Here is a 27,085-nt window from a genome sequence, read left to right as displayed (position 1 = left end):
CCCCCTCCCAGAGATAATCCGCGTAGAACCGTCAGTTATCTCCAAAAATAGTTGTCCGGGTTGGGGTGAGAAATGGGTCAGTCGCATTTGTTTCTTTGTCTTGGTGCGGTTGTGAAAAAAGGAAGCTCTCCCCGAAACGTGCCCCAAAACGAAGTCATCTCGGATTCCGTGCGATCGTCAAGATGTGACTGTCGTCGACTGTGACTGTGTTATTTGAGATCTTTCTCAAATAAATTCTTTTCGGATAACGCTGCATCGTGTGGTACGTACGATATATCATTCGAATGTTAACACTTCCTTAATTGTATGTCCGTGTCCTGTCCATCGGTAAACACGTTATTTGTGAGTGTGAAAAATGCATGCCTTTCGGCCCTCTTCTGTTGCAATTTATTTTTGACAGCAAAACGCTTTGTTGTTTCACATGCGGCGAATCCCGCTGCGCCGTCAAAACTTGTCGTAAGAAAAAAAAAATAACTAGAACTATACATTCCAGTCGCATTCGTTCTGTCGCACGCATACCCCCCAAAAAAAGTTAACAGTTCTTTTTTTTTTTTTTTGCTTGTTTTGTTTTTTCAATTGTGGTACAGTGCTTTCTCAGTGTTCTCGGGAAAATACATGTACCATGAAACACAAAATATAGCGGGAAAAGGCGATAATTTAGCCGCCAGCAGCGTTTGAAACGGTGCCTACGCAGGCTGCGCCTATTGAAATCACAGTCCACTCGGTTAGGGTTAGGAGGGACGCCGGTGAGAGTCTAGCCTCAAACTCAGTGACTGGGCTCGAAAACGGATTGTTGCCCCTGGGGTCGAGTGTTGCGCATGCGCAAACACCTCTCGCTCTGCGCCGCGGGCTGATTGGCTCACTCGGGAGAGAGACATTACGGCGAGATCATAGACTAGCCAAACTCTCTCCATTCTGGCCCGGATGTCACCGTCGAACCTGCTCTGGGTGAATAGATAGATGAATATACGACTACGTCACTCGAATAGGACGGGCTTCTGGGCCATCTAGCCAGTGCTTCGTTTTTAATTCTGGGACATTATGAGTTTCCTTTGATGGGCGGCACTGGGAACTGAAGGGGCCATATAATAAATTTTTAATATGTTTACTAAAAAAAAAGTCAGTAGATTTTCTTGTTTTTCAGTGAATCAGTAGACCCGGAACGAAATCAGTAGATCTACTGATAAATCAGTAGACCTGGCAACACTGCCCAAAGCCTAGCGGGCCTAGCCGGCCTAGCTGGCCTAGCCGCCTAGCGGGCAATGCGCACATAGAGGTTTGGGGCTATGTGGATAGAGGGGCGACGCGACTTCTCTTACGTGGATAGACGTACGAGAGGGAAGCGCGCGTAGTGGCGCCGCGGATTGGCCACCCCGGGATCTACGGGAGCTGCATTCGGCTGACTGTTCCCCCGGTTCCCCCTCCCTTCTTGTTTACTTGGGTAGCCTCGCGGGAGGCCCTGCGGTGTCTGTGTGTTGTTTATCGTGGCGCCTCAACTTAATTAATAGTCACGTTTCACCCATGGCCACGGCCGATCCGACGCTCAGCGCAAGTTGACGCTTGGTTCTCGTGTCTAGAAATCTAAAGCAAAGAAAGAAAGAAAAAAAACAACAACAAAGGGAAACGCTCGATGGCCGCTTCGTTGTGAGGCGATCCAGCCTACACTTTTTTCCCCCGTGCTCTGCCCCAACGCCGCCGCGACACCGCTGCCGCTATCTCCAGAAAACATGGCGAGTCGGTCGCGGCAGGACCTCAAAGACGACGACCTGCGACGACAACTCCGAGACCTGGGCGAAGACGTGGGACCCGTCACCGACACCACGCGTGTGGTCATGCAACGGAGGTTGACGAGCCTTCTGCAGAACGGCATGAAGACTCCATCGCCTCGGCGGAGTCTGCCGAACCGTGCAAGCCTGGGCCGGATGAGTTCGGACGACAGTGACGGTGAGGCGGCGTCGGTGAACCAACGCTCGACCCGGCGTCGCTCGGCGGCGATCCCGTCCTCGCGAAGTCGAAGGACGAGTCCACCCGAGAGGCCGCGGCGTCCTGAGCCGCCGCCGACTCCGCCGCCGCCGGTCGTACTACCGCCGGTGGTGGATCATCGGCCGAACCTGAGGACTCGCGTCGGTTACGCGTACAGCGACGAGTTTTCGGATACTGACAACGACGTGCCCAAGACGCCCTCCCGGTCGCCGTACCCGCTTCAGCAGCAGCAACGCTACAATCACAGCCTTTTGGTGCATCGGGCGGATGGTACGTGACTTTGTCTCGCTTGTGGATTCGTAGCCTCGGAGCTACCCCAATGTACAACGCACGGATGGTATGTGTGACATTTTGGGTCGCTCTTTGCTATGCTTCCACCTTCGAGTCTATTGACGGGGAGTCACTGCTTCCTCGACAGCAGATCAAGTTACGTTAGTGCAAACGTCTTTTTCGTAAAATGCAAAAAAAAAAAAATATATATATATATATATATATTTATATATATTGCAACTTGATTTTGTGTGTGTGCGCTGGTTGCAGTTGGCCCAAAGTAGCTAATCGTTCACTGCTGGGCGGTGTATAAAAAATTGTCTCTTCAAACACACTTGCGAGTGTTAGATCATTCTTATGTCGGAGAGCAGATGCACAGAAGGACACCATTTGCAGGGAATGGGTGGCTAACACCCATTCCCTGCAACACACCGCAGCATATGGAGCAAAAGCATACACTGCAGAACCTCGGAATCCTGGGGTCATACCCACCCCTGCTCATTTCGATCTGGATGAGTGTCATACCAGCATATGTTTATGTAATCGCTTCTGTGGGATGTATACAAGTTAACCCCTTAACCGTTTTAAACAAGCGTGTAGCCATCCCCAAACTGTTTAGCACGTAATCGCTTCTGTGGGATGTATGCAAGTTAACCCCTCCTCTCCAGCGCCTTCGTCGCCGCACCCATTGGCCAAACTCTTCCAATATACGGCTCTGAGTCTGTTGCAAGGATTGAAGAAATCCAGACGACAAAAGAGAGCTCTTTTATGCACAATGCAAACTTAAATAGTGAAGTTCTCGCAGGCAGTAGCAGCCATATAAGCAAACGACGAAGGAGCTCCCCTAAAATATTTCACAGTTCTTTGCACACGTCGCACCTGGGTGCACTCTACTTTTCGGATTGGTCTATTATTGTCTGATTTGCATTTTCTGGAGAAGAGCAAAAAGGCACTCGTCGATATTGTAAGCAGCCATGTACTAAATTTTTTTTTTTTTTTTGACACTGACTTTACATAGGTATACAAGGCAACCGGACAGTACATAGGACAGAAGTTAGGAAACGATAGGCAAGTTGGCATCAGCAGTGGCTGTTGAAAGTATATGCCTTGTTACATGCCTGTCGATGACAAATGGGCTTTAATTAGTAGAGCATGGGATGATTTAAAACATTTCTACCCAAGTATGCATCCCATGATCATACACAGGTTCAACATAGAAAGTCTCGGTCACTCTGCCAGCTGTCCTTTGACCCCACATAAAGTCCTTGGACAGTGTGAACTGAAACATCCAATCCGACCTTTTTTTCCGTCTGCAGTCCCCACAACCCCTGTTAGCTCTTAATTTGGCAAATAATCCGAAGTGTGAGACCTTAACTTCGCATTCCATTTCTAGTTCGAATCACAGCTCTTTCAGAAACTGGCAGGCACACCAAAGAGCACGAAGGACTGTTTCAGCTCATATTTTCCGCAAGAGGACGTCCACAGCACAATGCGTCGTTGGCCAATCTGCAGTCAACGTTTTTTTGCCTGTTGGCATATGTGCAGTACTAACCTTCCTTTTCATTGACGATGTTCTTTGTGTGTAACACAAAAAATATTGAATGGTCGAATAGGCTTTTGGTTGGCATTCTGAAAACAGTTGTAAAGTGCCATCCAAATGTTTACTAGGTGAGCAGGGTAAAATGAGAAAAGGCACACTGGGACCCGTGATGCGGGAGTGAAGCTATTGATGGATGTTTGAATGAGGTGGTGGCTCGCACCTCCTGTTATGGGTGTTTATGGCCTGTAGTACTGTGTCTTATGATTTGTGTATTGACTTCCTAAGACAAATATTGGCTGCATGTTTGGTCATTCTGCCAAACGCATTAAAAGGGACACTGACACCCCCCAAAATTTATTTTTTATTTTTTGCCAGGTGATTTATTATGTTGTCGTAAGGCTACCCAATCAATATTTTGCTACAGCGTCACATATATTTTTAAAAGAGTCAGAAAATGCAACTGCTTGAAATCAAATCCGAAACTGGACTGGGGAGGAAGAAGAAATATAGAGGAGGAGAGAGTTGGCAAAAGTCAAAAAGCTGCTTTGCAAATCTTTTTTTTTTTTTTTTTTTGCGATTAACGCATTTGCAGTTTTTTAGAACCTACAACAAATGGATATCATATTTCTTTTCTATTTTTAGTATTATGTGTGTGGCTTCGATGACCCACAACTTTGATTATATTTGGTGGCTGTGTCTAAACCATAGAAAATGGCACATGACCACGGAGAAGAGAGTGAGTGTGACTCAAACTGGTCGATTGGCAGTTTTCATGTGGAAAGAAAAACAAATTTCGAGCTGCGCATTGTTTTCTGGGTAGTTGGGCTCTCATATGTCAGGTACAAATAAAAACCTTGGCGAGCATAAATACCCTTTTAGTGTCTCTTTAAATGCGGTAGCTTTATAGGATGGGTTGTGCTCTTTGTTTGGGTGGTGACTAGGGCTGGGTTTCATATGGAAACAGATTATGTCGCACCATTGACTATTTATGACGCTGCGCACACTTCCTTTCAGTACCACCCAGATACAAATCCTTCGTGCTGAATTTTCTGGGTCACCAAGAGAGGGGAAGCATCCTTTCCTGCCCTTTCCACTCCTTCTTTTTCTGCATGCTCCTTCTACACCACCTGTTTCTGCTCTTTTCCTTATTGCCCTTTCAACCGTCTGCTCCGCACGCTTTCTCACACCACCTGCTTCTGCTCCTCCCGTTCCTGCGTGCTAGGTCCGTAGCTCGGTCAGCGGCGCACTCGGCTTCCACGGTGGTACCTGGGATTCAATTCCTTGCACCGGTTGCCATTTTCTCCAAGATTGTTTGGAAGTTACAGACTGAATGACCTACACATTCGTGTTTATGCGGCTCCTGGGATTCTTTGGCCCTATAAATCTACCGCTTTAAAGGTTAAGGGAAGACGTTGCAAATGCTGAAGGATGTGCGTGGTGCTGCATAATCAATAAATAAATAATAAATTGACTTAGTTAGCGTGATAGTCTCAAACAGTGATGGACTGCGGCGACAAGTGCTACTATTAGAATTCCTAGAATCTCTGGAAGGTGCACATACGCTTGCGTTTGCACGGTGTATGAATGTGACCTGTTCATTTTGCCTTCCACAGACGCTGGACGCAGCAATGGGTTTGTGGCGAGCACAGATCAGCGGCCCCGGTATCAGTGGGTTTCATTTGTGCTCCTCCTGGCTGCGGCGCTGTTCTTCGTGTTCCTGGGCGCAGCCTACATGGGGGTCCGTTACCCTTCACAGCCCGGTGAGTGCGTCTGCTTAGGTTTCGTCGTGAGCAGGAAGTAGTCTCGACGCGAAGCTGTAAAGTAATCATAGTCGCTGACAAGGTGAGAAGGGCAGGCCGTCTTTTTCGAATACCCGTTCTCAAGCACGCGCTTGTCGGTCGCTATAATTAAAAGTATTACGAGCGAGGTGAAGGCAACGATGTCAAAGTGCTTGTGCGCACGACCATCTTGCACAAGGCTCTTGGAATCGTAAATGGGACATTCAAAATGGTAAATATTTTGCTCAAAATACGGCACCTTAGTTTCCGACTTCTTCACAGAAACGTTGCTCAGAGTTTGGCGCTTTATTTTATTATATTTGCAGCACCGCCTCAGTTTTGTTCATTTAAACTGGTCTAAAACTATGTTGAAAGTACACCATCCGAAGCGTGCAACAAACATTACTAGTTCATTATACTAACTAGGGTTTTGTGTTTTTGGAACTCATCTCGTGATATTCGTAGGTTGTTTCTTGAAGTTTATTTGTGATTGATTCCAGATTCTTTGAAATTCAAAACTTAGTATTGCTGTGTGCCCAATTTTCTTAAAGGGACCATGAAATTGCCTTTTTACTTTTGCCAGATAACTTTTACATTAAACCTTCAACGTTCACTGAATGCCAAACAGGCATCCATTTTCGTCTAAGTTTATTAACTTTTACTAAAAAAATTAATGAAATATCAACTTTTTCTTTCTCTCCAACTGACCGCAAAACAAGCACAGGAACCGGAAGTTTTCTCGGCTGTAGGAGAATGGGAGCGTTAGCGGCGGCGAGTTCGGGGTGCGCCGGTAGGTTTTAGTGCGTGATGGCGCTGATGTCACCGACATATTTTCTGAATCGGCGCCTCTCATCGCCGCAATAGCTATGGACACATCGCAGCTGAGTGAAATTCAATTAGATATGTTGCGCTACAGCGACAGCATGGGACTAGTCCCATATGCCAGTATGCCTGTTGGGAAGTGCGGCGAGTCTTCCGGTGAAGACTCCAGAAGTCAGCCCAACTTTCATTGTTGGTAAAAGGCGGCCCGTGTCAGTCGTTTGCAAAGCGACGTAGATGGAAACAAATTGCCGCGGCTTTTTTCGCGGCCTCGGAGATGCAGGAGCGAGCCGACGTTAAAAAAAATACGTTTGAACTACGACAGAGTCAGCAGGAGCCACGTAAATAGGTACCTGTTCACACTCGGAGCGGACGCGCGCATTTGGTGGAGGTGCTGTATTCGCGCTGTTGGTAAGCGCTTCGGGACCGATCTGTTACTATTGCAACTCGATATTGACGTGACACTCGGCAAAGGAAGGTTGGACCGGCATTGCATGTAGCTCCCGCAAACTGTTATAGCTCGAGTGTGACGTGCAGTCGTGTCAGAATAAAAATAGCATACTAATAACAATTTGTACATACCGTGTTATGAAGGTAATCCATACGGCATTTATTTGAGCTCTATATCATTCAAAACAAGAAGATAGAATCAATGAGAGTCCCTTTTCGATGACAGTGTTCGTCACCACTGTCTCGGAAAACAAGGAGATGACAAGGGTAAGAGATTGACCTCGCCTCTTAATCTAAAATTGAGGTCGGCGATCAAACTATGATACGGGAAGGGTGCATGCACAAGGGTAGGGCAGGCATATTCCATTCAGCACGCCAGCCGGTCGTGGGCAGACGGTCTTGGCCAAGTACCGTTGAAGCAACGCTGCGCCGAGTCGGAGTGCCTGCTATGCCTATCTGCGGAGGTATTCGTCACCGTTGTAGCTTTTCTCGGGTGTTTGTGGATCCAGCGTTCTTGTTCGTCATGGTCTGTTTCAAGTACTTCTTTCTTGCTGCTTGAAGTCGGGGCTCACGGGAAGAACACGTAGAAAAATAAACGTTCGTTGGTCGTCGCGACAAAGTAACTGAGTGATGCTGTCGGCCCTACTGTAGTTGCATCGTTTACCACACGATAGATGGTGCTTGGCTCTCAGCATTATCAAATTTGGCAATTTTAGTCACATCTCTAATTATGCTCCAAATTGTGGATCTGAATATTATTTAACAAAACTTTTAGGAAACATTCGCCGGCTATTTATTGTTTATGATCACGGTGCTGATGAGTTAGGCTCTTACCCAATAGGCGACGTGGATTCGGCTGACGTGCTGCGATTCCGCGGATGCATCGCAGTGAAAAGGCAGAGAGCTTTCAAAGCAAAGAAGGCGCAAAAGGGTCCAGTTTTCTGTTAAAAGTTTTATAGCGAAGAATTTTTTTTGGCTCCCTATTTTTGTGTTTTTGTGTTTCTTTTCACACCTTTTACGACGATCGGTGGACGAAATTCGATTTAAGAATCGTTTCATGGTCCCTTTAAGAATAAATATAAACACAAACATCATCTGGATACAGGCCTGCCCTAAATTTCTAGACACTCCCCTGTATCTTCATCTGGATTTGGCATTCATGCCCTTGCCATCACTAGTGCTAAGTCCCACAACAAAATTTCCAGACAAGTGTTGCTTCAAGAAACATCTATAGCTTAAAGGGTAACTGCTAAGAAAGAAAAGATATTTTTTAAACAGCCTAATTGGGACAAGCATGTCAAAAAACAATTTTTCCGCGAGAAAAAAACAACTTTTTACAGCAATATTTATTGCGTGAGACTGATTTTAGTTTGCGGCTATTTCGTCCGTTTCAAATCAGGCGCCACGAAGTTGGTGTTCTGTGACGCTTAGCCCCAGTTGGCTGCTATTCTTCTCATTGGTTAAGAGTTTGATTGACAGCTTAGATCTTGGTTCTTTAACCTTAGTTATATGTTGTAATTTTCTTTTGAGCGGTATATTTTTACGTTTAAAGGGTGACCCATGTAATGAGAGTTATTATTTTTTACAAAAGGTTTACAAGACGGGTACTTCCGTTTGGATTCATACCATAACAAACTAAAGCTTCGCCATTGTTTCATGGCCGCCGATGTCTCTGCTCCTGCCTGTCTCGCCTACCTCGACTAGCCGTTTCGCCGAAGTGATCAGTGTTTTCATGTTGACTCAGGTGCTTGAGTGATGGTGAATTCTACTCGTAGATCCGGAGCGCTTTCTAAAATCCGCGAGTAGATCCGGAGCGCTTTCCAAACTCCGTGAGGAAGGAAAAATTCCGCTCCGTAGGACCCACTCCGAATCGATGAGGGGAAAATAAACTCGCATTTTTGGAGCGACCTCCCCCACACCCCTCCCCCCACTTCCCCCTCGGCCGTTCAAAATGGCCGCTGCTCGAACTTGACAAGCCCACCAACGCCTCAGCCAACTGATCTTTCCGATGACCAGTGTCAACTCTTACTGCTTAGCTGCAGAAATAACACGTGACACAGGCCGGGCAAAATTATACACACCACAGTGCCCATTTCACAAATAACAAGGAAGACGTCCGCGTTCGACACCGTCACATACCTTTCAGCCACCTGGAAGCGGCGGGGTACGCATAGTGATCGCCCTCAGTGGAGTTCAAATTGCTGGCAAGACTTGAATAAACACACAGAGGAAACCATCACATGCACGGTTGTTGTTTAATCTGTTCTTGCTTTATTGCACGAGAAAACGCCGGCGGCATGCAGTGTAAAAACGTAAACAATCATTGGCTGCAGAATGAACAGGCCTAACCTTGCGTCTTCTGCCTTTGGATTTTCTGTCGTTCTTTTTGTCGTTCTTCCTCTCACAATCACAGATATCAGCGCTTATGATTTACCACGCTCCAATCCCGGCTTTGTATCCCTGATCTACGCGAGGTAGGAGCGTTCAAGCCATCACAATCCTGCGTAAACAACCAACGCATCTGAAGAGATCCAACTCGATGGCCCAATTGGCCCGACCGGTCCGGCTGGCAACCTCGCCAACCTCGTCGCGCATGCGCATTGTCTATTTAAAAAAGGAAATGACGTATGCGCTCTGTCAAGTTCCGGATCGATCCGTGAAATCTCGGGGAGCAAGTTCGGCGGGGTTGGAGGCGCTTTATGGAGCATGTGCTGCCAGGAGATCTACGAGCGGAGGATGACCAACTCGAGCCAGATTTGCGAGCAGAATATGCGCGGTCGAAATGGAGTGCTTTTGGAGAGCTCGAGATATGCGAGCGGAATTCACCATGAGACTTCCTGAAGTGAAGTAGTGTGTGTTTAGCAGCTGTCACCAGTGTTAGTGATAGGAAGCGACGCGGGGTTTTGGCTATCATAGTGCGGTTTGTTACTTTCGTTTCCCTCTTTGCTTTCTTAACGTGCTCTCTTATTATTATTTTTTTTTTTGCTTGTGCTTGTAAATGTTTTTTTTTTTTTGAGATGTCAGCTTCTGTAAAGCGGCGTCGTTGCTCTGTAAAGTGCTGCGAAATGAATTATCGCAACAGCGAGTCTTCCAGCTGCCATGTTGCCCCGAAAGATCATAAGCTGAATACTATTTGGGTGCAGGTAATCGGGCGTTCGCGTAGCGACAAACGGGTCCAGGTATGTTGTCGTCATTTCGCTCCGAGCCTTCGAGATTCGAACCGGGTGCACCGAACGTCCGTGACTGAGACACATCTGTTACGCAAAAATCCTGGCACAGCCAGGCTATTACATAACAGCTGTCCGCAGAAGCCTTCGGACGTCCAAATTCTGCTTTAGACAACATATCTTCTTTTTTTGTTTATCTCGTCTTCCGAATTATCTTACGTACAGTTGTTTGAATTGAATATGTACTGTTATCATAAATTTTAGCTTGGGATTACGTCCTTGCGGGTCGAAAGAGCGGGAGTTTCAAATGTGGAGAGGTTGTGAATCCGACTAAATTTTGTCCTGTGGTGTAAATATTGCTAAAGAAATTTTTTTGTTTTCGCCAAAGATTTGTTTTGTGACATGCTTGTCCCAATTAGGCTGTTTAAAAAAACACTTCTTTTCCTTTGCAGTTACTTTTTAAAATCACTTTAATCCTGGACGTAGCCTCTGGAAACCTTGTTTTCTAGTCGTACGAGAGAACCCTTAGGTGCTTCCCGCCCTCCTCTGATCATAGCTTTCACATTTATCAGAAAATACAGCCCCACCCCTTTCAAGAAGTCCAAGAGGGGGATTGGTTGGTGAGTGGGCTAGCGCATACCAGCTCGGAGCACATGGAGCGAAAGCTCGCGCTGCAGAACCCAGAAATCCTGGGTTCAATCCCCGCCCCTGCCCTTTTCGATCTGGATGAGCATCTTACTGACGTGCGGTTGTGCATCACTACTGCGTGATGCACGTTATAGACCCCAGGCTTGCAGTTGTACCGCACTGGCTAAATTTCTCATCGATAGCTGGGAGACGAGTCGCCCGTTGAGGCAGACTAAGTTCTAGGCTGTATGAATATGCACAAACCCCAATTTTTTTTTTCAAGAATTCCAAGCTGGAAATTAAAACAGTAGCTCTTGTTGTGTGGTGCAAGATTTCCATGACCCGTTGTCCCAAACAAAACTTGACAAAATCAATGGTGAACCTCCTTTTGTCAGTAATTTGAGACTTTGAAGGAAACTCGAGTGGCCTCTCCTCAGGATCCTGATGACCACCGGTCCTGTGCTCTGAACAAGCTTATTTAAAAAATACCATTCTGTTTTTCTTTTTTTTTTGCGTTGTGACATTGAAGCCTTAAGTTTTTGGGTAAATCTGAATTCCGAAAAAATTTTACCGTAAGTGTTTTTTTGGATTTTATTATATTTATCGGAAAACACGGAACCTTAGGAATAAACAACATTTTTCCGTTGCTCGGAGGCTGAACGCCGGCCTACGGTTCTGCGGTTTGCGGGTTTTAATCCCAACTGAGGTGCCCACAATCCGATGAAGGCTTATTGCGGAGGAGGCGCCGTGTAACCGAGATTTCTGTTGCACGTCGGAAAAACGCCCGGGCGGTCCGAATTAGTCTCTAGTTCTCCGCCGGGGCAAGCCTGTGCCCTTCGTAGGTTTGCCACGTAAAACCCTAAACTTGATACTTCGTGTCGGGGAACAAGAAATCTGTGAAGGATTTCACGCGCTCTCGTGTATGGTACGCAAGGCCCTACTCTGCAGTCTTTTTTTTTGGTTTTGTTATTACAATATACAAACAATTGTGGTACTGGGTCATTTGCCTCTCCCCAGGAAGCCACAAGGTCCGATGCATCGCGGCCAAACTGTTAAGAGAAAATATTTTAGCGAGGGAAACCTATTTGGTCTTTTGGCAGAGCTCGGAGGCAATATTTTATCCCGAATAAAATAAAATAAAGAAGTGATGCCATTGCCTTTTTTCCAGGGTCCAAGCCCAAGTCCCGACCGAGGACGGACTCTCCTTACAACGCCACACTGTGCGAAAATTCGAGGAACGTGAGTAGCGCCGCCATTTATTCTAAGCACCTGCTTCGTCGTTCGTTCCCTCCCGACGTATCCTGTGTTGGAAGCTTTACATCTCTTCTTGTGCCCAAGACGCAATGATTGTAATATCGAAGCAAACACGGACTTGGACGCCGAAGTTGTGACTACAGTCAAACCTGTTTATGACAAGCCTGGTCGTAATTAATTATTGTCTAAATATTTAAAACGAAAATCCGCGTAAACTTATTTTCTATAACAAAACAACTGATTGACTTGTACTATATCAAGCTATTAGAAAGCCTAACCCTCAAAAACGTGCAAACACCTTTTTCTGCAAAAAAAAAAAAAAAAAAAAAAAAAAGCTCGCACGGCATGAGCAGCAGCAGATAAAAAGTGTGAGCAGAAAACTTTAGGAAGAGAGCGGCGGGCCGAAAAGAGAAGGTCGAGGCATTTCTTTTTCTTTCCGACAAGATTGGTTGCGCATAATATTTAGCTATTTGTATCTTCCCTCATCAAGCGGTCTGTACTGTGATGGCCGAGATGCCAAGATCAGTGGGGTGTGTCGTCTACTATTGTTTTTCTAGTAGCCTTTGTCTAGGTTGGACTTTCACACGCTAATCCTGATACTGTAACAAACCGCAGTGTTCGTAGCGACTTTAGCTGCCCTGCACGGCTGCCAAACTTGATATTTGCTCTGTGCAGGTTGTGACGTAACGAAATATATACCAACTTTTATGTCACACTGACATGTGGTTCCGACCGAGTTCGTTATAAATGGGTTTGACAGTAGGTCTTAGCCTTGTTTCCAATGTCTTTTACCTTCTGGAAGTCTTTTGGAGCGAGCGTCGTGCCAGTGGAACTCAATATAATCTTCTTTTATTACCTCTAAATGCTTTACATGAAGCTGTCTGGTGGGATATGCTGTTTGTATGTGTATTCACGTTAGAAAGAAACAACACGCAAGCACTCTTAATGGAATTGTATACGTACAGGAAATTTATAGTCATCAGAAAACTTGTTCAGCATTGTGCTACAGTGTAGACCGCATATAACGTATGACGCGGGAGTCGCAAAAATCCGCACTATAAGCGGTACCGCGCTATAACCAAAACATCCATTTTTCAGGCCAGATACATGCCATGAGACAACTTACGTTTGTAAAACAATTTATTTTATGTTAGATGAAAAATAAAGTTTAGTTTGAGGACAGTCTTTACTTCACCAGAATAGTACACTCCTCTCTCAAGTGTGTCACACATTTTGAAAGAAATGAGTGACTTTTGCCTGGTGCAGCCTTTTAACGGCGTCGCGGGTTGCGGATGGACGTTGCAAGTGTTCAGGATTGCTAACCCTATTCACTTTTCTCCATTGATGAAAACGCGCGAAAATTCGGATCCTTTATACGGTACGTGCCAGTAATACCTTCAACTTGAGCACATGCATGAAATGCTCCAAATAAGAAATCGGGGCGATGTTCGAAAACACAAATGCTTGGAAAGCACCACTGTAGTCGAAGTAAACAAACACGATTACACAGGCATTTCTGCTGTCTTGAGAGTGCCGCCACGACATCGCCGCACGAGTAGGCGGATCTTCCCTCCTAGTACCTGCTGGGTTATCATAACGACACACATTGAAAATTCACAGTCAAAGATAGCGCTTTTACGCAGAACGATGAGCTTCCACCACGCCGTATACGGCGACGATCACAACCGACGCCATGTTTGCGGATAGAAGCAGCCGGCCCGCGACCGGCATGCAACGCGCGCAAACACTTCTCCTCGACCTGCGATTGGTCTGTGTTTCCAACTCAGCAGAGGCATGCACGTGAACGACACGTGCGTGCGTCCCTCCGTCGCTATAGCAACTGAAGCCTCTCTCTTCGCTTCTCCCCGCTTCTTCGAGCAACCTCCTTGCCCCGCGAGTGCCGCTTGCGGCTCGCGCCGTTATCTAGTGTCGCACAGGGAAGCGTGCTCACTGCGCCAGTCGGTCGCCACGGTCGGCGGGCTGTTCCAGAAACCGCACTATAACCGGTATTTCCCTTCGTGCGCCTGCATTTTAAGCGGTATGTAATTACATGGAGTTCTATGGGAGGCGAACCGGTAGTTTAAAAAAGCCGTGTTATACCTGGTCCTGCACTATAAGCGGTTACGTTGTAAGTGGTCTATTATTCACGTTAGAAAGAAACAACACGCAAGCACTCTTAATGAAATTTTATACCTATAGTAAATTTATAGTCATCAGAAAAGTTGTTCAGCATTGTGCTACCAAGAATCACACTCACTCGCTCCTGCAACATTCTCGATCTGAGCAGGTTTATTAAAAAAAAGAGCCGTGTAAGGTACATTAATGTCACCTGTGCAGGTGAGTTACACAGCCACGTGTCTATATCTTTCTGAGCTTGACTAATTTGATGGCTTTAGGTGATGCTCAGCAAGTTTCTAATTTGAACCCTATGCTCATTTTCACTAATTAAAAAGTTAATTAACCGAATTTAGTTAATTATGAAATTATCCCTGTTTTCGTGACAAATAACCCCCTATATTATGTTCCTCTGGACGTTTAACCCACGTGCACAGACCAGTGTACCTTGCACGGCTTTTTTTCTTTCAATAAATCTGTTCGGATTGAGATTTAATCACCCTGTATATACACATAATTACTCTGTCTCACTGGATCCTCTTAACAGTTCCTCTATGCTAGCACACATTCCTGTCATCACACCAAGGTGGTGATACTAACGACGAAACGCAGCATGGGTAGCGTTTTCACTGTTGAGAAAAAGAAAAAGAATTGGATTCCCACCTTTGTGCGACTCCCACCACTCGTGTGGACAAAAACACTCACTTACAAACATTGAGGGGCACGTACACAATTCCCACAGTTGGTATACATAGATGCGTTTCTCGTAGACGACACGACGGGGAGAGAGAGCTCGAGGAATGTCGACGAGCAATGGCGGTGTGACCTCGGCACGGATGGTGTCCGCGCGAATGCCCTGGGCACAACCGGCGCAGTACCTCGGCTCACGTTGTCCGACTGGTTGGGTTCCAGGTCGACTTCTCTGTTGTGCCTTCGCAGAGGCCCTGCATCTGGGAGGCAAATGTTCCCGCAGCGCTGGAGCTCGCGGGCCGCATCCAGAGGCTGTTGGGCAACCTGGCAGGTGACTAGGTTTCTTGCCCATCTGCGCTTGACTCATCGATTCTCTTTTCACTGGCGAGGCAGTGTAAAGATGACCGGAGCACTTCTAACGAGCATAAACACTTATATTGTAGATCTCTTTCTACAATATAAGTGTCGCACAATGGCGGTCACTAGCGCAACCGAGGCGTTCAATCGCGCCTCGGCTGTTTGAGCCCTCGTGCAGTGGGAGCAAAAGTCGCAACAACTTGCCTGTGCAACTGCAGTGGCCGACCGATTTTTTGGACTTCGCAGGGACCGAAGGAACGTTTGAATAATAGAGCAGTCTGGAAAATGAGGAGATTAAAAAATTGCCTTTATAACGTCTAAGCGGGTCTAAGAAAAGCTGTCAATAGTGCCTTGCTTCAGGTTACGCCTCCACTTGCATTCGGCCACTTTCTATTAGCTTGAGAATCGCTGCCTTCTTCTCTATCATTATGGTTGAGTACTTTCTGCGCTTCTTCGTGACACTTCGCGGCGGCGGAAGAACAGATAAGGCTATGACGTCCAATCCAGCATTGTTTGAAAACACAATTCAAGGAGACTAGATGAGAGGCGCTAGTCCACAACTGCCAAATGGTGAATGAGTAAAGCAAAATTGTAACATTGATGATGATAATGACGTGCAACTGGAGGGGAAAAAAAAAAAAGCCGTAGCATAGTGTCACCTAGCGGTAGGACTTAGCAGTACTCAAGTAGCACTGCCAAACACCAAGCCAATCCATGCACAGCCAACATAGAATCTAAAATGGCGGCCTCTCGGTGGTGTTTCCCGCTGATCGCTCGCTACGATATTGTCCGGAAAATCAAACTTTCGGACTTCAATCTGTCCAAAACATTGGTCGTGAATATGCTCTATTTCCATCGGATGGGTCTTGGTTCCGCTTTTAGGTTCGAAATATGGAACAAGTCCGAAATATCGGCGTCCAAAAAATCTGTTGACGATTGTACTTCTGTGTTTCGTGGTGTCAGATGGTGAAAGAAATGTTGTCACATGTAATAAACATTGGCTCAGAAGCCTCCCCTTCGGCACCGTGGTCGGGTGTCAGGCTCATGACCTTGGGGTCGGGGGTTCGCTTCCCCGGGGGGGACATCCTGAATTTGTTCTTTTTTTGTCAGTTCATCTTCTTGCCGCTCTTCCAGGCATGTGCTTTTGTTTTGTGTTACAGAACATAACTTATTCTCCCGGGTTGGGAAGGGGAAAGCTGCTTAAAGAAATGCTATCACATTTAAAGCAGGTCGGTGAAATGGCCGCAATCTGCGGCATCGGTTCCCACGCAGTGCAAGTTCTAATGGATGCCCTCATGCTTATTGCTCGTTTTGAACGAGGTCTTGCCGTCCCACCCCCTATTTTTCGCCGTTCACCTCTTTGCTGTGTGCTGGCATTTGTTGGAAACTTTTGCGGCGCTTCATCGGGTTCGCTTTTCTTGGAGTGTCAAACCAACCGATTGCCTCGTAGTTCTCGCCACTACCCTGCAGAGCTCCAAGTTACTTCGCCATACTTGAAGCTTCTTACGGTAGATTCTCTGCATCGCCAACGTGGCGCTTGCGTCGCCTGCCGCCTGGGATCAGAAGCCAGGAGGATTTGGCACGCCGCGGCTACCCGGCGGCCGTGAGGGTAGCGGTCCGGCGGCGATAGCATCTTGCCGGGATGCGTCTCCAACCAGCGCGTTTACTGCGTCCTCGTTTGTGGTTTCTATATTTCCGTGACGTCGCGGAAGCGTCGCACTGTTCCCCGCCGCGTTCCCGGCGGCGTCCCGGCAACAGAGCCTAGTATAACAGGTGCCTATTGCGCCGTGGGTGTCTCTTCAACTCAACGGTCTACGAAAGCTCTGGTGGCTAGGGGTCAAAACGTTGTGACAACGCCGACTCTCGCATTTGCTTTTTTTTTTTTTTTTTCGCCGGAACTCGTACAATTGACCGCCGGGGTCCTGACACCCGACAACACGAAACGTGTGTGCACGTGGTGTAGCCCTCCAACATTCCGGCACCGCTTTCGACGAGTGTAGGATACTAAACATACCGATTGAAGACGCGTACCAGGCTCTGTGGCGACTGGTTTGTTTGTCTAATCACCCTTCATGGTTCTGCATTTGTTGTCAGGAAAGTATGAGTGCGGCGAGACGGCCCAGCCAAGCCTGAGCTACGACGAGTGCTTCGAGGAGATGCGTCGAGCGAAGGACGACTTGCTTGCGGTGAGTGTCCTACACTATCGCGAATCTCGTTTATCTGTCCATTCGAGTAGGTTTCTTCGAGGCCCCTCTGGTGGATAGAGAAGGATGTACACGGAGAGTGATAGCGAAAGAACAGCGGGGCTTCAATAATGAGTCACACGGCTATTGTGAATTTCTCAAGTGGCTAGTAGGTAGTAACTGGGATTTCGTGTTTTCAAAATTTATACCGATAAGCTCTGGAAAGTTAACCCCCAGTTCATTTTATCGAAATAGAAGAAAACTAAAAACACCAAATTGGAGTTGTCCTTGATTAAGGAAGCCCCTGGCTTCTCTTTATTTTGTGTTTATTCAGAACACTGTTTGTGCAATTGAACTGTCTGTGAAGGTGCTTCTTTTTTCGAAAACAGTAGCCTTTCTCTCTCCTTCTCTTATCTCTACTGGGATGTTTTCCTAGTATTTGGGAAATGCAAGCATTCCCTGGAGGTCAGGAAATCCTATGTCTGTGTCCGACTCCGAAAATTGACTCCGAAGACACCGAGCCTGTGATAAAATAAACCCCCTAAAATGCCCCGCCCCCTAACTCAAGCAACTATAGTCCAAAAATACACAACCCCAGTAATGTGCGTAGAAATGTTGCGGATTTGTGTGATTCACGAGTAGTTTGAGGAGCTCATTCTGTTAAGCTACGAATGTAGCGGGTCGGTTCCCAGACCGGGTTCCTTGAGGAGCCCGAATTCTCGAAATCTAGCAACCTTTTTCGATTAGAGTGGAATGAAAGAATAGCTGTGCCATTTCTTTTAAGTGTCTTTAGGGGTATTGTTAAAGCCGACATGTTCGCTGAGTTGTTTTGTCTCCGGAATGCCGAGGGAGACAAAGAAAACATAAATAATGTTGAAGAGATTAGCATGACCATGTAGTAGATAACAGCTCAGTTGAGCTGCAGCACACTGGCTTTTATAGTTCCTAATGTGAAAAGAAGCTACTTCCGGAGCGCACGTTGAATGTTGACTTGTCCAAAAGCGGTTAACAACGGTACATTGGCTCATAAATTAATTTCAGTTTTTCGTCCTAGGATTCTCAGTACGTCATTTAAGGTTTGCATTCTTTTGGAAGCGAGCGACATTTGAAGACTGCTGCGAGTGGGCACTCTGTTGAATCTGAGAGCGAATCAAAAGCTTGCCGAAGGCCTTCAACTTTTTGCACGACTGGCACACTTTGTGTCCTGTCTGCTGAAAAGGCTGTCAGTGTGGTAGATCGTGACATTTAGGGAGCAGAGTTGACTTTGTCATCTCCGTTGCAGGAAGAAGCCTTCGAAGACTCCCTGCTGCTTCTGTTCGAAAATCCTGCCTGGGGCATTGTGTAAGTGGCATGAAGTCTTTGGGAAAACAGTTCATGGTGCTGTGTCCAGTGGCCTTATCTTATATGATAAATTCTAATTTTCCTTGGGACTACAAACTTAACCCCTGCACAAATGTCTGTGTGTGCACATAAAAGTAACAGTTTGTTGCAACAAGTAAGCCAACCAACCATGACACTTGACTCTTGAACATATCCTAGTTTAGTTTTGTACGATTACTTCGGAAGTACTCTGCTTTCAGGGAGACTTTTAATACAGCAATGACTGCATTCACATTCTGAAAACTGATGTTTCTTAGGTGAATTCTTCTCCTTACTGAATACAGTCGAGTCCACTTATAACGATATCCAAGTGCCAAGAAAATACCATCGTTATAACCAATAATTGTTATAACCGGGTTGAGAAAAAAAAAAGACAAAAGAGAGATTGAAACATTTTATTTGCAAGCAAGTAAGGTAGTGCAAGTGCAACTACTTGTTTGCAGAAAAGCCATAGTCTGTCAGCTTTGATTGCTTCACACGAAGCTGGCGCACATCTTTCTCTAGAGCATCTCGGTGCTCCATGTAGCTTAGCGGGAGGTCCTTCACGAAAACAAAGTCCAGGAGGGACTGTATCATCCACTGGGCCTCCTGCGATGACAGTACCTAGGTAGGCTCCTCAACTGCGTCGTCGGAGTCGTTGCTTTCACCGCTGTCCGCAGCACGTACACGCGCGACGATCGCCTCATCACTGAGGCACTCGGACGTTTCCACAACATCGTCTGCATGAAGGAAGTTGTCCAGATCCGATCTTGCATAGAATGCGCCGCTGGCGGATCGGGCATGACGCCCCGTCCGCAGTGAAACGTAAAACGAAGTTGGAGAAAGATGGTCAAAGCAGCAAACTCACAACAGGCGAGTGAGCGAGCGAGTGGCGCCAGAGGTGCGATGGGCGCGGCCGGGTGCGCGGACGAGGCCAAAGCGGCGGCTCCGGGAGGGGAGCTCGGAAAAAGCTGCTCCTCCTCTCGCCTCCTTCCTAGTAAGCGGCGCAGTCGACTCGTTTTCTGAGGGGTGGAAGGGATGCGTGGCGCGGGGTCGTGCGCGGGGCGCAGCATGCCGCGGAGAGCCGGCGGCAGCTGGCATTTTCGGCGCGTGCTGTAACCGGAATCAATCGCTATATCCGATATCGCAGCCCTGGAGCATCGTAATAAGCGGTTTATTTTACCATTGAAAGCGTATAAAAATGGACGGTGCCATCGTTGTTCATTGTTATAACCGATATATTATTATAAACGGTATCGTTATAAGTGGACTCGACTGTATTTTTGTTTTTTAGGGAGTTACTTTCAGAAAGAAAAGGGAAAATATTGAAATCTGATTTTTCTCATAACCAAGTGCATCACCTATAAACTTCAACATGAATTTTCATTCCCAATAATTCTGATGAGCGGCATATATTTTTCATTGCCACATATGTTTGTGTTTGGTCATTGGCCCTACCTTTTATGCTGTTAAGCTGGCATAATTTACCTTGGCAGTTTCTGTAAGGCCTACTTAAAGGGATCATGAAGATTATTTGGAAGTTCAGTTTAAAGAAGGTAATGTTGACGAAGTTTTAGCTCGAAGCTGCGCTTGCGCACTGCACAAATTAATTTAACAGATTGAGCAATAATGACACCGGGACTGATGACAGCGACGCCTGAGACTGTGAAGAAATCCAGCTTTTGAGTCCCATGGACCATGACATTAATTGAGGCTTGTCAGGCAGTTGGTCAAAGTGAAAGCAGTCGGCTCGTCTTTGTTTTCAATAAAAAATTAATCAAAACAAATTTTTTTTTTAATTACATAACAATGAAAAATATATATTTTTGTGAGGAAGGTTTACTGGAATAGAAATAAAATACTATTTCAGTCCACTGGCATGTGGACTTACAGGGGTCATAAAATAATTTTTCTACTTTCGCTAAATACTACCATATTTGCTCAAATATAAGTTGACCACAAATATAGGTGCATGCCTTTATATCAAAACTCAACTAGAATAAAAAAAAGGATTTAAGTATAGGTCGAAGTTTGGGCAAAAGAAAAAGCTAACCTTTATTTACAGCGCTCTCAGTTAAATCAATGCGCAATGCCAAAAACTCAATCATTGTCAGAACTACCGGGCATGTCATTGTTGTTGGAAACTTTGTCAGCTTCGCAGCCATCCTCAGAAATTCGCAACAGTACCTCACTGACACCGTTGCAAAATGACGACAACAAGAAACGAAAGAAGGTGGAGACAGCCGAAGCGACGAAAGACCAAATACAAAGACGCAAGCAACACTGCGAGTCGCCGTGAGAAATGCGCGAGCCGCAGTGAGCAACAAGAAGTGAAAGTAACCTTTGTATTTTATTTTGCTGCACGTCCGCGAGGGAGAGAGGGATGAAGGGAGGGGAGGGTTCAAATGCACGGCCAAGCATGGTGCATTGCATCCCTCTCCCTCCTTTTTCCGTCTTGCGTAGCGAGGGGCATGCGTGAGGCGGCGCCGGCCGCGATGAGGTGCGAAACTCGACACTTGAGGGACGTGAGCGGCGGCCACTGCAGGTGTGCCGCCGGCTGCTGCTCTTTCGGTTGTTTTCGTGCACCAGAAGCATTCTGAAAGAAGAAACAGCGCCGCGGCTCTACGGCGACGCTAGGTCGGTGACTTGATAGCTCCATGCCCTCAGTAGGGTTGCGAAATTCGGTCACTAATGTAGGTTAAAATTCACTGGTCACGATTATAGGTTGACCCTTAATTTTACAGTGAAGCTGTTACGTGCCAGGATCTGGGAAAAAATGCGTCTGCGGATGTTGACAGAAAACTCCCCATTGGTCGTGGCAAGTATGAATAAATAAAAAGAAAAAAGGGGGGCAACCAGTGTGAGTCAGCCTTCCTTGGCATTATTAGATAGGTCCTGATCTCTTGTTTTTATCTCTAGGCATCGTCCTAGAGGTCGTCTAAGAGGTCCTCTAGGCTTCGTCCTATTAGTCATCCTTGAGGTCATCCTAGAAGTCGTCCTTGAGGTTGTTTTAGAAGTCATCCTTGAGGTCATCCTAGAAGTCGTCCTTGAGGTTGTTAGAGAGGTCATCCTAGAAGTCGTCCTTGAGGTCATTCTAGATGTTGTCCTCTAGGCATCCTCGAGGTCTTCCTTTAGGCGTCTTCCTTGAGGTCGTCCTAGACGTCGTCCTTGAGGTTGTCCTAGACGTCGTTCCTGAGGTCATCCTAGGCGTCGTCCTCGAGGCCGTCCTAGAAGTCGCCCTAGCTGTCGTCCTTGAGGTCGTCCTAGACGTCTTCTAGGCATTGTGCTAGACGTCGTAAAGATAACAGCTTCGCTGGTTGTCCATCTTCACATAAAGTGGAAGGGCTCTAAATTTTTTTTAATTTTCTCTCGAGAAAACAAACTTGGGTTGTGGGTATGCTGGCTAGCAATTTAGCTAGCCAGAAAACAAAAATGGCACATTATTGTTCTTCGTTCGTTTTGTTGCGCGTTTCTTGGTTCCATATGTGAAGGGAGCTACAGGAACTGCTCCAGGCTGAGGTGCTGAAATTTCCAGTACTCCTCCGGGTCCATGTCCAAAAGCTTCTTTCAGACCTCGTCTCGCACACTGCAGTCTTTCCTGCGCACCCGTCCAGCCTTTCATCGAAAGAAACCTTTCTGCACGTGTGACGTACCGAAGTGTTTGTGCGAATATGCGGGAACGAAGTCATCGGTAAGCGTCTCTGCGTGTGAGCTCAAGATTCCATCGCTTTTACGCCGAACCTCTTCGAGCAGGACCATACTTGTGTCATGCCGTGGGCTAGTAAAGCCGATGGCATTCGCGTTAAAGAGACACCGACACCCCCCAAAAATTTAGTGGTATTTTTTACCAGGCATTTTAATACTGTGTCAGAAGACTACCCAATTAATATTTTGCTACGGAGTCACGTATATTTTTAATCATGCCAAAAAACGCAACTGCTCAAAATCGAAACGGAAACACGATCACGGAGTAGTGGTGCGACATGTCCACGAGAGAAGAGGGAAAAGTATAGAGGAGGAGGCAGTTGCCGGAAATCACGTGGCTACTCCCAAACACTTTTTTTTTTTTTTGCATTGTGATGGTCAAGCACATAAGGGGGAACTCCGATACGACGCTGTGCTGAGAATTACGCGGTGCATGTGCTTCCGGCATTTTGCAAAATTTTTTATTTTTCAATAGATGTATTTGCAGTTTCTTAAAAGCCAGAAAAAATAATTTTCATTTTTTTTTTTTATCTTTAATATTGAGCTTGCGCCTTTGATGACCCACACTACAATTATTGTTCTTCGTGATAAGTAATCGTAATACGATAGCGCCACTCGCAACGCGATTGGCAATAAACAACATCGACAAAAAATAAGGTCCATACACGCAGTTGCGTTCAAATGCGTTTGTCTGCATTGTGCCAACAAACGGCCGCGAGTCTCTGGGTCATTCGTGCTTTTCAAAGAGTAGCTTGTTCTCAAAGAGTAGCCAATTCAAAGAGTAGCTTGGCAAGCAGCATATGAAGCACGAATATTCTGGTTACCCGTGGTCACAATGCGGTACAGTATAGACCACCTACAACGTAACTGCTTATAGTGCAGGACCGGGTATAACGCGGCTTTTTTAAACCACCGGTTCGCCTCCCATAGAACTCCATGTAATTACATACCGCTTAAAATGCAGGCGCACGAAGGGAAATACCGGTTATAGTGCGGTTTCTGGAACAGCCCGGCGGCCGTGCCAACTGACCGGCGCAGCGAGCACGCTTCCTTGTGCGGCGCTAGATAAGGGCGCGAGCCGCAAGCGGCACTCGCGGGGCGAGGAGGTTGCTGGAAGAAGCGGGGAGAAGGAGAAGCGAAGCAAGCGAAGAGAGGCTTCAGTTGCCATAGCGATGGAGGGACGCACGCACGTGTCGTTCACCTGCATGCGTCCCTCCGCTGCGATGGTTGGAAACAACTGCAACGACAGACCAATCGCAGGTCGAGGAGAAGTGTTCGCGCACGTTGCATGCCGGTCGCGAGCCGGCGGGCTGGCTGCTTCTATCCGCAAACATGGCGTCGGTTGTGATCGTCGACGTAGACAGCTCATCGTTCCGCGTAAAAGCGCTATCCTTGACTGTGAATTTTCGTCGTGTGTCGCTATGATAACCCAGCATGTACTAGAAGGGAAGATCCACCTACTCATGCGGCGATGTTGTGGCGGCACTCTCAAGATGGCAGAAATGCCCGTGTCATCGTGTTTCTTTACTTCGACTACAGTGGTGCTTTCTAAGCATTTGTGTTTTCGAACATCGCCCGGATTTCTTATTTGGAGCATTTCATGCGTGTGCTCAAGTTGAAGGTATTACTGGCGCGTACCGTATAAAAGATGCGAATTTTCACGCGTTTTCATCACCAGAGAAAAGTGATTAGGGTTAGCAATCCTGAACGCTCGCAACGTCTGTCCGCAACCCGCGACGCTGTTAAAAGGCTGCGCCAGGCAAAAGTCGCTCATTTCTTTCAAAATGTGCGACACACTTGAGAGAGAAGTGTACTAGTCTGGTGAAATAAAGACTTTCCTCAAACTAAGCTTTATTTTTCATCTAACATAAAATAAATTGTTTTACAAAGGTAAGTTGTCTGATGGCATGTATTTTGGCCTGAAAAATTTATGTTTTAATTATAGCGCAGTACCGTTTATAGTGCGGATTTTCGCGACTCCCGCGGCATACGGTATATGCGGTCTACACTGTACAATGCTCTTGAATGGCAGAGCGCTGCTAGAGTTCACCATGCTGTCTACACTCGCGGCCACTAAAGTCTACCGAAGCCGACGGCTCACTGTTGACTTCACCTCTGTTTTAAGAGAGTTTGTACGGCGGGGAAGCCGAACCCCAGTTTTGGTTTCGTTCATTTATTTGATACAATATAATGAGCTTCTTAGAACTGTAGGAGAGGGCTGAGCATATTGCCAGGTTCCTAGAGAGTCAGAGAGCACCCTTTTCTAAAAAGTTCAAAAACATCTTCAATGCCTACAGGATCTTTAAAGGTTTTTCTTTGTTTATTGACAGATGTTTTTGGAAGTTGGCATGCATACCTGTCTTTTAATGGTGACTTGATATCTGCAATTACATCTGAAACAAATAACCTAAAAGGAAAGATATTACAAAATATCAAATCCCAACTAGGTCTCTTTTTCTCTCTTAAAATTTCTAATAAAAACTCTTTCTTTTTTTAACAATGTGCAGTGATTTGCAAGGATCCACCATACATCCTAGAGCTAATAGAATCTTTATGAAGTGAGTTTCTTGCCATGAATTAATCACACACGTGAAAGCAAACAAAATCTGGTCATAATTAGTCAACAGTTTACCTAATTACTTTTAATCTATTGACTCTAGAAAAAAAAACAAAAAAGCAGAGCTTTAGGATTCAGTTGAGTTGTTACTGAAAACAACTATGTCAAGATTACAGATACTTGTTCACTCCACGAGGTTCGGCTGGGTTTTCGTTTTAGCATAGTGCAGCAGCGAAAGGCTCTGAGTAACTATTCAATATTTAATTAAACTTTTTCGGCCAAAGCCACTATTCGCTTTGAATTTGCTCCAAACTCAAAATCTAACAATTTGCACGTGCCTAAAATAAAGTGGTGAGAACGTCCCCGTATCCCCATCCCTTCGGTATCATCGTTCAGGCTGCTGGGTCGAGACGGCGAGCCGATGAGCGTCTTCTACCAGAAAGGCTCGGTGCTGGCGCTGCGTGCCTTGCGTCCGGTCAAGTCGTACTGGTGCTTTATACGCCTGACCCTGCAAAGCGTCGCCATGCAGATGGTTTTCGGAACCTTGGGTGCGTTCACCTTCATCTTAACGCTCGCATGCCTCAAATTCCCTTTTTTTTTTGTTTTAACGCGGAATGTGTTCAAAGGGCTACTCCGGCGTTTTCTTTACAGTCCCCGATATGACTGAAAATTGGCTAAACACTCCAAAAGACATTGCTGAATTAGTAACCCATATACAGTGGAATCTCGTTAATTCAAATTAACACACAGGTCCTGTCCCATGTATTTCTAGGAAGGAAACTCCCGGTAATTCAAATTTTGCATTATTGGTCCTTCTTGGGTTCAAATTAATGAGACTCCACTGTATGAGGCAAAAATAGTTATTGTTCCTGAAGTTATTGAAATCACAATTTTGGTCCTCGCCCTGTTTTTCAAACTGAAGGTCTCTACTGGCAACGACGAAAAAGTGATGCCAGTGACAGGCAGGTGTTCGTTCTTTGGACCGTGTGATTTGTTCCCGACCGATTGCGAGCAGTTTCACGGCGTCGAACGAATGCTTTTGGAAGCTCGCTCTGGCACCCGCGCAACAACGCAGAACAAATGCTCGGCAAGCCTGCCTGCCACTGACGTCGTGGCACGGAAAGGCTTGAATGTTGGTTTTGGCATCATTTTCATTTGCCGATTTTGCAAAAAACTAATATTTCGAATTTTTGCGATACTAAATAGCAGACTGGAAAGAGCGAAAGCCGGGGATTCAGAAATTATAGTTGGTTGGGGTAGTTCGAAAATTCTCGGGAGTACCCTCGATGGCTGGGATTCCTGAGGCAGGTGTGGCTGAACATGAGGGGAATCGTTAGAAAACGCGTAACACCTACTTCAGAGGACAATCTGTACAAAAAAATGGTGATTTGAGAAGAAAGGACAAAATTCTAAACGCTTCCCAACGAGAATCGAAACCCACGACCCCACGATTGCGAGCTCGGCGGCACAAAGCTAGCTGGCTTTGTCTCCACCGCGATAGATAATCTTTACTAACTGTTAAAATGCGAACACCGATTGTCGGACGCTGATGTTCGACATTACGGCGTTCGGCGTTTGGCCGGCTTATGAGAAGAAACGAGAAATCCAGGACGTGCCCAAGAGGGATGGAGTTTGGAAGTAAATAACATGCTACGATTAAAAAAAAAGAAACTGCAACGTCTGCCTCAAGCCTCGAAGAATGCCGCGGAAACATATCCTGTGCATACCGACCTTATCCATGGGATCGAGATAAATCGAGCATTTGTTTTTGTGTAGCATCGCAATTATAAATGAATCATTGATACTTTTGCTATGAATTTAAAATTTAACCAGTATCATTTGATTACGGGACTTAGAAAAAGGCTCGTTATTGAGGTTTCCCCACCGATATTTAGACCCTTAGCTGTTTCTAATTTTCGGGAATTCCTGACCCTCGATTGCTTTAATTGTTGTAAAATCAAACTTGTTGCCTTCAGAATAAAGTTTATAGCCACAAACGGAATGGGAGCAAAACTAAGCAATAAAAGGTGCTGTCAGCTGTTGGTAGGGCCGCAAACTACGCCAGGAACAAGCCTGAGTCATTCCAAAAGGTCAAGTGCGTGAAACGGGGAAAGCAGACAAGCTATACTCGTCCCGAGCGGTATCTCCTAACCTGTCTCCGACTGTAGCCAACATCAATGCGTGCCTGTTTGAAACGGCTATAAATATTTCTTGCGATTAATGCTTAAACT

General features: G+C 46.2%; 1 protein-coding gene across 2 annotated transcripts in view; it reads left to right on the top strand.

Moving 5' to 3' along the window:
* Nucleotides 1-1,307: 1,307 nt before the first annotated feature.
* LOC8030945 (inner nuclear membrane protein Man1) overlaps nucleotides 1,308-27,085 on the top strand; it is a 52,220-nt gene continuing 26,442 nt past the window's right edge. The window contains exons 1-7 of one of the 2 annotated variants that reach the window (XM_029972432.4): nucleotides 1,308-2,253; nucleotides 5,407-5,553; nucleotides 11,803-11,873; nucleotides 14,943-15,024; nucleotides 17,145-17,236; nucleotides 18,516-18,574; nucleotides 25,251-25,402. In XM_029972432.4, coding sequence (XP_029828292.2) covers nucleotides 1,728-2,253; nucleotides 5,407-5,553; nucleotides 11,803-11,873; nucleotides 14,943-15,024; nucleotides 17,145-17,236; nucleotides 18,516-18,574; nucleotides 25,251-25,402 — 1,129 coding nt within the window. In that variant the 5' untranslated portion in view covers nucleotides 1,308-1,727. Of the gene's footprint in view, nucleotides 2,254-5,406; nucleotides 5,554-11,802; nucleotides 11,874-14,915; nucleotides 15,025-17,144; nucleotides 17,237-18,515; nucleotides 18,575-25,250; nucleotides 25,403-27,085 lie in introns of both variants that reach the window. The other variant, XM_002403600.5, reaches the window with a different exon arrangement.

The sequence above is a fragment of the Ixodes scapularis genome, unplaced genomic scaffold (assembly GCF_016920785.2).
Source record: "Ixodes scapularis isolate PalLabHiFi unplaced genomic scaffold, ASM1692078v2 PGA_scaffold8__174_contigs__length_109621045, whole genome shotgun sequence".
NCBI lineage: Eukaryota > Metazoa > Arthropoda > Arachnida > Ixodida > Ixodidae > Ixodes > Ixodes scapularis.
This window is presented reverse-complemented; position numbering and strand designations above follow the sequence as displayed.